At 42.3% G+C, this 11,375-nt stretch overlaps 1 protein-coding gene across 1 annotated transcript; it reads left to right on the top strand.

Annotated features, from left to right (window-relative positions):
* The first annotated feature begins 814 nt into the window (after positions 1-814).
* On the top strand, positions 815-4,059 carry hmgn6 (high mobility group nucleosome binding domain 6). The gene is made up of 6 exons (XM_074673701.1): positions 815-955; positions 1,915-1,935; positions 2,126-2,155; positions 2,794-2,841; positions 2,933-3,052; positions 3,155-4,059. The coding sequence occupies exons 1-6, from the start codon at positions 941-943 to the stop codon at positions 3,200-3,202; spliced, it is 282 nt and encodes a 93-aa protein (XP_074529802.1). The 5' UTR covers positions 815-940; the 3' UTR covers positions 3,203-4,059.
* The last annotated feature ends 7,316 nt before the right edge of the window (positions 4,060-11,375 follow it).

The following is an 11,375-nucleotide window of genomic DNA, read 5'->3' as shown; positions in this document are numbered from 1 at the left end:
CGTACGTGCACACACGCAGAGGTAACGGGCCTTTCGTGATGGCAAGAAAACAGGGTGATATTGTCTGAATTTTTCAGCATTGTCCCCATTGTCTGCACCCAGACGTCATCCATTGTCCTCCCTACTCTGCAAATGTGCACCGTTGCATGGGTTCTGGTAACGTCTGGGTGGTGGGTGAATAGAGGGGAAGACAAAATAAAACTGTGGCTGTGATTTTGAACACTGCTGGCTGGGTGCTTTGTGTAATGAGCAGCCACAGAAGCGCCGACTAGTTCAGTGATATCTTTAGACGGGCTTTGTAGGCCCCCTGCAGGCGTCTGGGGCAGACGACGCAAGGCTTTTCCCTGAAGCGAATTTAGGAAAGCCGACTGACAAACAAAAAAAATGTGTCGAAGAAGAGTGGGCGCCATATTGGACTTGTACACGAAGTGCATTTATGGTGTGATTTTTCCTTGCTGGCCGTTGCAGATGTGAGCCCTCGTTGAATAACGGTCAGCCTATGTGCATGGCTTTACACCGGGGCATGCCGCCTGCCACCGGGGCCTGTGAAACACTGCACGCCGGCCTACCGCGCGGCCTCTGTCTCACTAAAGGTGAACTCCCTCGCATGAGCGCAATATGTCCCCAAATGCAACCCTTTCTTTCTTGCAGGCTTCCTCCCATCTTTCCCTACAAGAAGCCATTCGCGCAGACCCCAGATCATCACCGGCTCCAAAATTCCAAGTGTTCTGCAGCTCCGAATGGCGTCACCTGATTGGCTGAGAGCCTATCAATCATGCCTTTAGCCGCACCCCTCCCCCCATTCAACCACTCGCCTCTCTGTTCCAGTGTGTTTACTACACTGCCGAGCATAGGGGAGACACTCGTCTTCACATGCACTGAACCCACTAAGAAAAACAGTTTTTAGTTAAATTTGTAAGAAAACCTCCAAGAGATCAACATGCCCAAGAGAAAGGTACGTATTTTCCAAATAACAAAAATAGTTTGAAGGGGATATAAGCTATTAATGCAATGCAAACGATTGAGAAGACATCCCTATGAGACATTACTTAATTATAACGCAGTGAGGGACCGTTATATGCCGCTGGTAATTTTTGCCTATTTTCTATATAAAATGTATATTTTTTATCTGTTGGAATGAATATTTTCCCGCTCGGACAGGGCTTATAAAACGCGGTTTCGTCTTGAAGCCGCTGTCCTTTGGGGAGTCAGAAGTCTCTCTCGGTCTCCATGCAGTTAAAGCACAAGCAGCAGCCATGCTTTGCAGCTCTTGTCCACCTTCGTCGCCGACCTACCGAGAACAAACGCTTCACTTATCGCCATTTCTCCACCAAACCAGCCAAAAGTGCCACCAGAAAATGCCTTGGTGCCTTTTCTTTGCATTTTGGCCGCAAAAACAAACCTTCGCCGTCGCGTTTTAATAAAATTTTATATTTTCTCTCTTTGTTCATAGTCCCAAATGGCTGCTATGACGCGGCTCTGCCGCTTGGGGGCGCGCGTGAGCCTTAAGAGGTCCCTCCCCCTTCTCAAAGACTCCCGCGCCAGCTTTCAAATCTGAGCTCCATGCATTGAATGAGAGAAAGAGATGGGGGAGTGAAAGGGAAAAGCAGCGCCTGGGCCCTCAAAATATGGCTACAGAGGCCCACATGGCTGAGCTCTCACAGCCTATAACTGAAATTTTACATTTGCTTCACACCTCTGGGCTCTAATCCTTTAAAAGTACCTGTATTTGAAATAAATTTTTGTTTCTGCATGATTCTGAAAAGTCTTTTCAACAGATTGGTAATTATTCAAAATATGTCCCTGAAGCTTTCAACAGATGTTTCTAGTTAATATAAGTAACCTTCAAACTTTTAATAATGCAATTTCTATTTTTTTTCATCTAACATTTCATATTTGTGTTTTTTGTCACAGGGAGGAGAAGAAAAGGAGGAGGTAAGAATGGGCATGGGAAGTAACACCCCATACATTTGATTAAAACAACATTTAGAGTAGTGTGTGGGAAGTGTGAGGGAAATAATAGAGAACATGCTTAGTATTGAAGTGAAATGTTATTTTTTCTTAAATACTGTCCCAATGAAAAAAATGAAAAGAAAATCTGATAACGGTCTTTGATATTTTTCAGCCCCAGAGGAGATCAGCTCGGTTATCGGCGGTAAGAAGAAAACTCACATTCATTTACATGAAGTCAGATAAAAACAATGTTTAACATTAAAAATAGTCACAAATAGGTGAATAGTTGTAATTACCCCAGTGGTTTATAACTTACCATTTAAAGATAAAACAAGGAACAAAATGAGATTTTTTGGGCAATAAGAATTTAGCAATAGTCCCTAACATATCAAACTTGCACTAATTGTGAAATTAGCATCATCGTTTGTTTTGAATATATAAATAGCCCAATGTGAAGGTGAAGGTGGGCATTACAAACTTAGATATGACGTTATACACATACTAAAGCCAATTTAACACAATTTTGGCAAATATCTGTAGGTAAGAAGAAGAACAGACTACATAGGTAAACACTGACATAGACAAGGTATCTTGTTTTTTCCCCATATTTTATATTACTCCAGCAACTGTTGGTTATTGATGTTACCACTCAGAATACCTTTAATACATCAGATAATTTTAATCTATTTTTTTTTCCCCAAAAAAATAATTAATAGTCAGCTTACAGTTCAAAAGACGCCTCTGAAAGAAGCAAAGAGGAAAGAAAGTTTGTTCAGAAGAAAAACAAAAGAATTACATCAAAGTTTCATACAAACTTTTTTGATTCCTTACATTTTGCAGAAACCTATCGCACCCAAGCCGGAACCAAAGGCCAAGAAGGCAGCAAAGGTGAGAGAGACTTACTGTAAATACCAAGCATGAGACACACGTTAATGTGTTGGTGTCGAGCAGGCTAACCCTCTTTTTGTGCCCCTCACAGAAGGAGAAGGCTGTGAACGATAAGAAGGAGGACAAGAAGACCAAGAAGGCAAAGGAGAACGCAGAGGCAGAGGCTAACGAGGAAAACCACTCTGAGAACGGAGAGGCCAAGACCAACGAGGTGAGTGGAGTCAAAGCTGAAGCTCCTCACAGCTGGTAATCTGTAGAAACTGAGCTGGGGAGGAATTCAAAGTTCTGACCTCTTTTTGTCCATGTCCCACAGGTGGAGGCAGCCCCAGAGGAGGCAAAGGAGGAGGCCAAGTCCGAGTAGCACCACTGCCCAAGCTTCCTCCTCCTTTACAATCCCCTTTCCCCCCCTGAACCCCCAACCAGCCAGCCAGCCCCCTCAAGTCTCTCACATGGTTTCCCTCCAAGGCGTATTGTTAACAGAGGAATATTTTTATCAATGATTTTATAAGTATCCGTACAGATTTTTAGCACAAAAAGCAAAGCTGATTATGGAGCGCCTTGCAGATTTGCAGTGGTCATATCAAGTGTCTGCAAGCAAGATGAACACACTAAAATCTTTTTTAAAAGGCATTTCATGATTGTTGAAGGCTTGTGTGGTGTAGAAAGTGCGTCCCTGCCGGATTGGCTATGTTGTGAGTTGTGTACTCCTGTGTTTTCCCTCCTTCCCCCATCTTCCCCTTCTCCTTCCCGCTTCCTCCTCCTCCACAGGTTAGAGCTCCCTCCCTCTTACAGTTCAGCCTTTATCCATGTTTTATTAACGGTTCAGCCATGTTAATGTGAGTGATTCTTTTAGACCTCTAAATGTGCAGTGAGTTCCCTTTGCTTCTGTCTCTTGTTTTTTTTTTTTTTTTTTTTCATTGAAATCGTGTTTAAAAGAAAAAAAAAAAAGCGTGTTGAAGTGTGTTGTCCATAAGAAAGAGGAAGATGAACATGTGAAACATTCCGGGAACAGCGATTGCCTCCGACCTGTCTCCTAGACGACCCTGCGTGTAAAACAGCTCCTGCTCCATCCACGCTGTCATGTCGGCTTTTCTAAACACTCTGGTTTTTTTAAACAATTGAATTTGGAAACCTTCTCTGACAAATGCAGGTGTCTGGTCCCTCTCTTATGTTCTAAAATTCTCTTAATAAAAACAAGTCCTGGGAATTTTCCTCGAATTTGTGTCTCCAGTTTGTTTCTTCAAGAGATACTCAGGGATAAATGTTGCAGCTAGCACATTTCCAGTTTTATAATCAAGCAAAAGAAGTAGCTTAAAGGCCTGGCCTTACACTCGAGCAAGCTAAAACAAGAAAGTAGCTTCTGGAACTAAGGTGAAAAATTGATAATGTAACCTGCAATTTTGTCCTTATATTAGGAGTAGTGCATCGTCTATTTACCAATTGTGAAGGTTTTTCTGTCTTTGTGAACATGGAGGTGTTTAAAACCAACCCTCCAATGCATAGGTTGCACAACTGAGTCCCTTGCAATGAACTCTGAATAAATAAGCATACCTTTAATATAATCTCTGCCCGGATAAACACAGCACATCCTTGTAATCACAGCAGCAGGATACAGGTTCTTTAATGGAGTCAAATTATCCAGCTAAACATACTTTTCATGTGGCAGTTTGGTTCCTCTCACAATACGTTGGTGCTGATCCATAGAGAAAGGCCCAGAATGCCATTGGACAATTCCCATATTCAGAGTGTTTCTTTTTGTAAAACATTTCTTCCCAAAGGTAAAAAATGACTCACCTGTTTTATTAACCACTGTAACATAAAGTTAATCAACGTTTCATTCCCTAACTGAGCACAGCAGGCCTCTCCAGAAGCCTTCACCCTCTGTAGCCTTCAGCAGAGAGAAGGAGGTGGTAAAGCTCTGTAGGCCTATATATATATATTTCTACAAAAGCCTTTACCCTCCAAAAGAGACGGATAGTCCACTCATCCAGCATCTTTGTCTCCCTGTGGGCTCCAAATGTGCACATTTAACTCTTCAGGAATTCAAGCGTGAGCGCTGTGACCCACATTCACCTCAATCCTCAAACAACAAACCCTGGTTTTATTTAGCGACATCACATAAAGAGAGCTCCATGTTCGGTTTCTGCACACAAAGCAACACTTATCTGCTCATGTAAGATGCCTAGCAGGGGACAAAGTGTGTCGACTATTAAGCAAACACAAAAAGATTAGAGTACTTTCTCAGAGCCTTGGTTCTGTGTCTTTGCCCTGAGCTCTGCTGCTCTGTCAGTTTGAAATAAGTAGCCTGTGTTTCTGTGCTGAAGCTAAAGACAAACCTCACACTGCTTTGGCTCAAAATTGGGGGTGAATGTATTTAAATGCATTGTGCAAACAATGCCCTCATGACTAGAGGGATTCAGGGTTATTAGCTGCTAGTCTCTGCACTGGGCCTTCTTTAATGTTGATTTAACCTCAAATAGATGCCTGTATGTCCCATGCAGTTTGTAGCTCTGTTGAATTCCCTCTGCTCCACATTGCAGCATTTGCAGCCCCTCTGACCTGCATTGTCATGGCCGAGCACCGGGCTCCATTTTGTCGATATTTTCTAGTCTGGTTATTTAGACGCTATTGCAGTACTCCTCCACTAGATGGAAGCATTGTCCCACCTTTGATCCCGCCGAGCCAGGCGCTTATCCCCCGGCATCCTGTGGAGCTTTGATTGCGATACTTTTTTATTTGTTTAGCTTATATTGCACACCCTTCAATAACAGATACCAGATCATTATATAAAGCATTTCAAAAACTCTTAAACCATCCAGGCGTTCAAATGACGCTTTTATCTTCTCTTTCTTTTAACTTTTTGTCAGCATAATCTTTTGAATGTGAGGCCATTGCAGCTTGTTTACAGACAGAATGTTCTGCATCTCTTGTTTTAGATCTCAGTGAAATGAAGGGGAATAAAGCAGATGTATTGATCAGAGAAAAAGTTCCCGATGTTAATCAGTGTGCTCACGGTTACTTTTCGCGCCACCTTCTTTCATCAGTGCACTTCATGAGACACCCAGCTCCTCCACCTCCATCGATCAGTCCATTCACCCTGTCTCCTGTGATCAGCTCTCGGGCTTGTTAACAGCTTTGAAAGCCCACTGGGGACACAGACTCGCGCACGCGTATACTCACAACCCTCCCGATGCTCCCTGACATCAAAGAGCCAATTACTCCAATATTGTCTCATGTGTCGTCTGTGCATGCTTACTGCCTGAATCCCATGTTTGTCTGCCTGCTTTGCTGTCTGTGTAACCATATGTCAGTCTGCCTGCCTGTCTCATCTTCTTCCTCCTCTTCCTCTGTCTCTAATCTTCTCGTGTGCCCTCGGTCTGCACTCTCCTGTCCTCTGTAACTGGTTATGATTCGTACATTTGAGCCTCATTTCCCTTTTTGAGTTATGTGCATATCTTTATGTATCATCCCACGCAGCCAGTGTCTCCTCCCCGCACTCATCCATTCACAGCCACTGCCCGCATCATTCTGCTGGCACGCAGCGAGCGCGTGTGTGTGCGTGTGTGCGCGCGCATGTGTATGAGGAGGGGCGTAAGAGATGAGGATGACCTTTAGGGAGGAAGTGATTTAAATGATGTCCTGTCGTCACCAGGGTTACCAGTGTGTGCATGTGGATGAGCATGTTGTGGAAAAAACAAGTCATACTTTTTCACATGCTGACATGATAAGCAGTAGTAACACACACACACACACACACACACACACACACACACACACACACACACACACACACACACACACGAGCTGTACCAACAGGTATTGACATTCTGAGGGAAAAAAACCTGAGACATATGTCCTCCCTCCATGGTGGACCGTGATGCCTGAAATGAACAGATGTTTCGTGGCAAGGTTCTCAGATATGCTGCTCCGCTGTCTCAACGACTTAAACTGTTTGTGTTAGACTCTCTCGTATGAGGCTGGCTGCTCTACGGGGGTGGGATGCACTACAAACATGAGTGAATGGAAAGAGGCAGGGTGAGAAGGAGAGTAGGAGAAAGTGCCAGGAGGTGATGTGGGGGGGTAGGGGGTAGAGGAAGTGTGCAGAGGGAGAAAAGCTGGATGCAGATGGGGATCTATTCTCTCTGCACACGCAGACAAGATGGAAATGAGTGGCTGTCTGTGACGTCAATCAGTGTAGACACACACACACACACACACACACACACACACACACACACACACACACACACACACACACACGCACACACACACACACACACACACACACACACACACACACACACACACACACACACACACACAGTGAGACACTCCCCTCCTCTAATAGTCCCATGCTACTACATGCTTCATTGCAAACAGCAGCAGTGCCACGGATCACAGTCATAAACATCAGCACACACAAACATCAGCCTCCTCCTCCTCCTCCTCCTCCTCATGTTCAAACAGGAACACACAGTACACACAGTACACACAGTACACGCAGACACGCAGACACGCAGATCTGAGTCTTATCTCTGACCTGGCATATGATGTCAGGCTCTCTCATTCATACAGTGATAAAGAGAAAAGCATTTCCGTGCCATTGGCAGAATTAGTCACTTGAAAGAAGCAACCTTCAAAGTTTTTCTAAAAGGCAAAGATAAGCATTTGTGTACGTCTGAAGGAGCTGTGATTATACAGGAAAAACCCTAAAAGATGGAAGGAGCTGACAGATTTTTAGTTCATCTCTACTTTACTCACACTGTTACTAATCTTTGGTTATTTAAAGGGTATTTAATAATAAATTCTGAAACCCAGTCAGAAACAACCAATTTTAACAGGATTTTGCTGCGACATTTGCAGTAAAATACTAGGAAAGGACTTATTTTGGTATGTTACTTTCAACCGTAAGGATGGGTACCTTTGACATTTGACACGATATGGTACCAATGCCCAGTACCTGGTCATCAGTACTCAACGGTACCCATTTTTTGTACTTTTGTGTGTTTATGGTAATAAATATTAATTTGTTTGATAATAAAACTCAAAGTTTTTTTCAATTTAACATATTTATTCCTCAATATTCAAACATGCGATGCTGTGTTTAAGTCCAGCATGAAAAATCACCTACTCTTCCATTCCCTCACAGCCATAAGAATGCGTTTAGGTACCTAAACATGGTACTGTTTTATGTTACGTACATCAGTACTCGGTACTACAGACGGGGTTCAGTCAGTACCTATAAGTACCTAATTCAGTACCCATTCCCAGTCAGCCATCAAGGATTGTGGGGATGCTGTACATGAAATACAGTAATGACACTCTCAGTATACAACTGTGTAAACAGTGCAAAAAAATTATGTTTTAGACTGACTTATAAATTCATCAAAGACTGAAAAAAGACAAAAAAGGTGCAATTTGAAACAAATCTAGTAGCAATAGCTGTAAATAATAAGACCTAAAAAAATAAAAAACTTAAAAAGAGGTGCAGTCCAGTTGTTCACAAGTAAGTTTCCTTGTGTAAGAGTCATAAGGTTTAAAATTAATTTTAGGTTATTTATATGTTAACTTTAATACAGGGGTGGCCAACCTGTGGCTCTTTGCCTTTCAGTGTGCGGCTCTTCGATCCATTCATAAAAAATATATAGAGATCTATATATTGTTTTGAGTAGTGGTGTGCTGATCAATCTAAAATATTGATATATTGATGCCTATGTTGGGTTCAGTATTGATCAATACTTGGGTGATGAGATTGATACTTAAGTTTCGGTTTCTCTTCTCTACATGTACATGTCTCAGTTGCTCACGTGCATATAGCTCTCTAGATAGATAGATAGATAGATAGATAGATAGATAGATAGATAGATAGATAGATAGATAGATAGATAGATAGATAGATAGATAGATAGATAGATAGATAGATAGATAGATGGAAATGTATTGCTTTTCATTTTATGTCATTTCCTTTATGTGTGAGAGGAGGTGTCTGTAAGACCACGTGTGTGATGTGGCTCTTTGTAGTACCACAGTAATTTTGTGTCTCTTAGTCTCTGACTGGTTGGCCAACCCTGCTTTAATAGCACATTCAATTAATTAGTTGGTGTCCTCTGGTGACGAATCAAACAGTGAGGAACAATTCAGGGAATTTTGGATAGAATATGTTTTTAAATCAGGATAAGCTGTTCAGAAAATGAATGAATGAATGAATGTTTTTAAATCCTAAATTGTTATTTTATGCTGCTGTTGTGGAAGGAAAATATATCCAAAACATTTATTTCTGTTTTATTTTTTATTTTTTAGTAAAAGTAATTGACTGCTACAATTTCATAGAGTTGGGAAACTTGACAAATACAGTTTTTGAAGTTAATAAAAAAGCGTAGAAGGTTCACTTATTTTGATTTATAGTTTGTTGGATGGGTTGGATTAGTAGATATTTTATTTCCCACGTTGTAACAGTATCACATCAATAAAATGAACTGTACTGGTTTTATCACGTACAACCTGCCAAACAGTCTTTCTGTAAAAGCATGTCCAACCAAGGCAAGATCCTTGTTTTGCAAGTTCCTCACAGCAAGCAGCTATTTGTAAAATCAGATGACATATTTACTTTTAAGGACAAATAAAGCCCTGCATAGATTATATATATCATTTACATTAAACATAACTTCTGTGTTAAAAATAATACATGTGAACCCTCTACTGCAGCCAGCTGTGTGGCAGCTGGACTCCTTGTCTCTGTACCTTGTTCTTCGCTCTCTGTAAATCTGTTTGCCTGATTGATCTCCTCTTACGTAAGCTTGTATCTTAGTCACACGGCTAACATTATGATCCATTACGCTGCTTTTAGTTTGCATAATTAACAAAGAAAGGTCTCAGTGACCCAGTGACTGATGAATAAATGGAATATGAAAGAGCCAGGCAGACAGAAAGCACGACACCATTCAGGAAACATAATCATCTCCCACTATTTTCTGCATCATTGAACAATATGGTAAGAGGAGTTCGGTAATGACCTCACACTTTGAGCCTAATTATAGCGCAGGCAGGCTGAATTTGGAAGTGAAATAATAAAAGTGGATGATGGACAGGTCTGATTCCTCAAGGGCTTCTGATCAGGGCTCCATGTGTGGCAACTTCGCCTTTAAGAAATCATCCATCCATGTCACAGAGTCGTGACGACACACACTTCTGTCTGGAGAAATGAAAAACTATTTTTGAAACACTCCACGCTGCCTCCCCAATTTGGATGTTAGGGATGAATTAACAGAATAAGTAAGAGTGCATCATTTTCAGTGTGGGGGAGGTGTGTGTGTGTATTTCTGATGAGTGGGGACTGAAGGTGTGTGTGCCATGGGTGGGATCAGAGCTAAAGATGCAGCAGCCACTTGCCTTGCCAATTGCTCTATTTCTTTGAGTAGAATGTTTTTTGGCTGTTTGTCATCAAGGTTTTCATCCTCTTGTACCCTCAGCTGGGAGAGGACTGAGTCATAGCAGTCAAGGAAGCAGGTGGGAGGGAAGCACACAGTGGGTGGGTGGGGGGCACAGAGGATGTGGGTGGTACAGGTTAAGAAGGCGAGGTTGTAGTGAAGGAAAAAAAAATATGAATGACTAATACTATGCAGCCATTTTATTACCTTGTTCTCATCAATCACAGGAACAGCAATTATGCCTCTTGAGGCTCATTGAACCCCCTGAATATAATGGCTCTGTAGTGTTTCCAGTAGCAGGTTCAGTGATGTTTAAAACCAGCACGGCTCTCACTTCAGACTTTAAATGGACTGTTAACCAAGCAAAAGTTGCAGAGGTATTCATTTGAACAAAAAAACAGGAGGAGAGGGTGGAATAAATTGGCAGGAGCTGTAATTACCTGCATTCACACTTTAGATGGAGCCTCATGTTTAATGCCTTAAGCCTCAACTTGAAGCTTTTGTTTTCATTTACACTGCAGAGGAAGCATGTGCCCACAGACCATCGCTATTTTAACTCTATGGTAACATGGCGTCCACATAAAGATACTCTGCTTTTTGCTTCCAACCTGTAGGAGAGATTATAGAATGATAGCGAACAGTCAAAAAGTCACATTGAGTGCGTTGGCCGGAGCATGTGAGAGACAGAACGACAGATGTGTGGGTGACGCTCTCTTTTTGTCTCACTGAGTTTCAAACTGTTTGTTGAGGGTGGATGGGTGGGCAGGCCATTAGGAGAATTGATGTGCATGTAGCTGTGTATGAGTGCTTGTGTACACACATACTCACACGCACACTCCAACATATATACATATATGTGTGTATGTGTGTGCTCCTCCTCTAACATCACTGCTGTCGTCACTGCAGCCACCTCACAGTGACTCCCCTGTGACTGAAGGCCTGACAACCTCCCACGCTCTCCCCATCAACTCCCTTGCTCCTCTCCCCTCCCTTTATCTACACTCTCCCTCCACACTCACTCACTCAGTCACTCTCAGTCCTTGGCTTTTTCTCCCCCTCCGCTCTGTTTCCTCATCCATCCGTCTCTCTGTCTACTATCTTCCTCTG

This window comes from Halichoeres trimaculatus, unplaced genomic scaffold, assembly GCF_033239565.1.
Source record: "Halichoeres trimaculatus isolate MK-OKI-2021-1 unplaced genomic scaffold, fHalTri1.1 fHalTri1_scaffold_7, whole genome shotgun sequence".
In the NCBI taxonomy this organism is placed as follows: domain Eukaryota; kingdom Metazoa; phylum Chordata; class Actinopteri; order Labriformes; family Labridae; genus Halichoeres; species Halichoeres trimaculatus.
The sequence above is the reverse complement of the archived record's forward strand: the minus strand, read 5'-3'. Positions and strand labels throughout refer to the sequence as shown.

What these genes read in the sequence shown, in the direction of transcription:
- hmgn6 (XM_074673701.1), top strand. An exon ending in GATCAGCTCGGTTATCGGCG is followed by an intron (nt 2,156 to 2,793) that starts GTAAGAAGAAAA and finishes TACATTTTGCAG; the next exon opens with AAACCTATCGCACCCAAGCC. An exon ending in GAGAGGCCAAGACCAACGAG is followed by an intron (nt 3,053 to 3,154) that starts GTGAGTGGAGTC and finishes CATGTCCCACAG; the next exon opens with GTGGAGGCAGCCCCAGAGGA.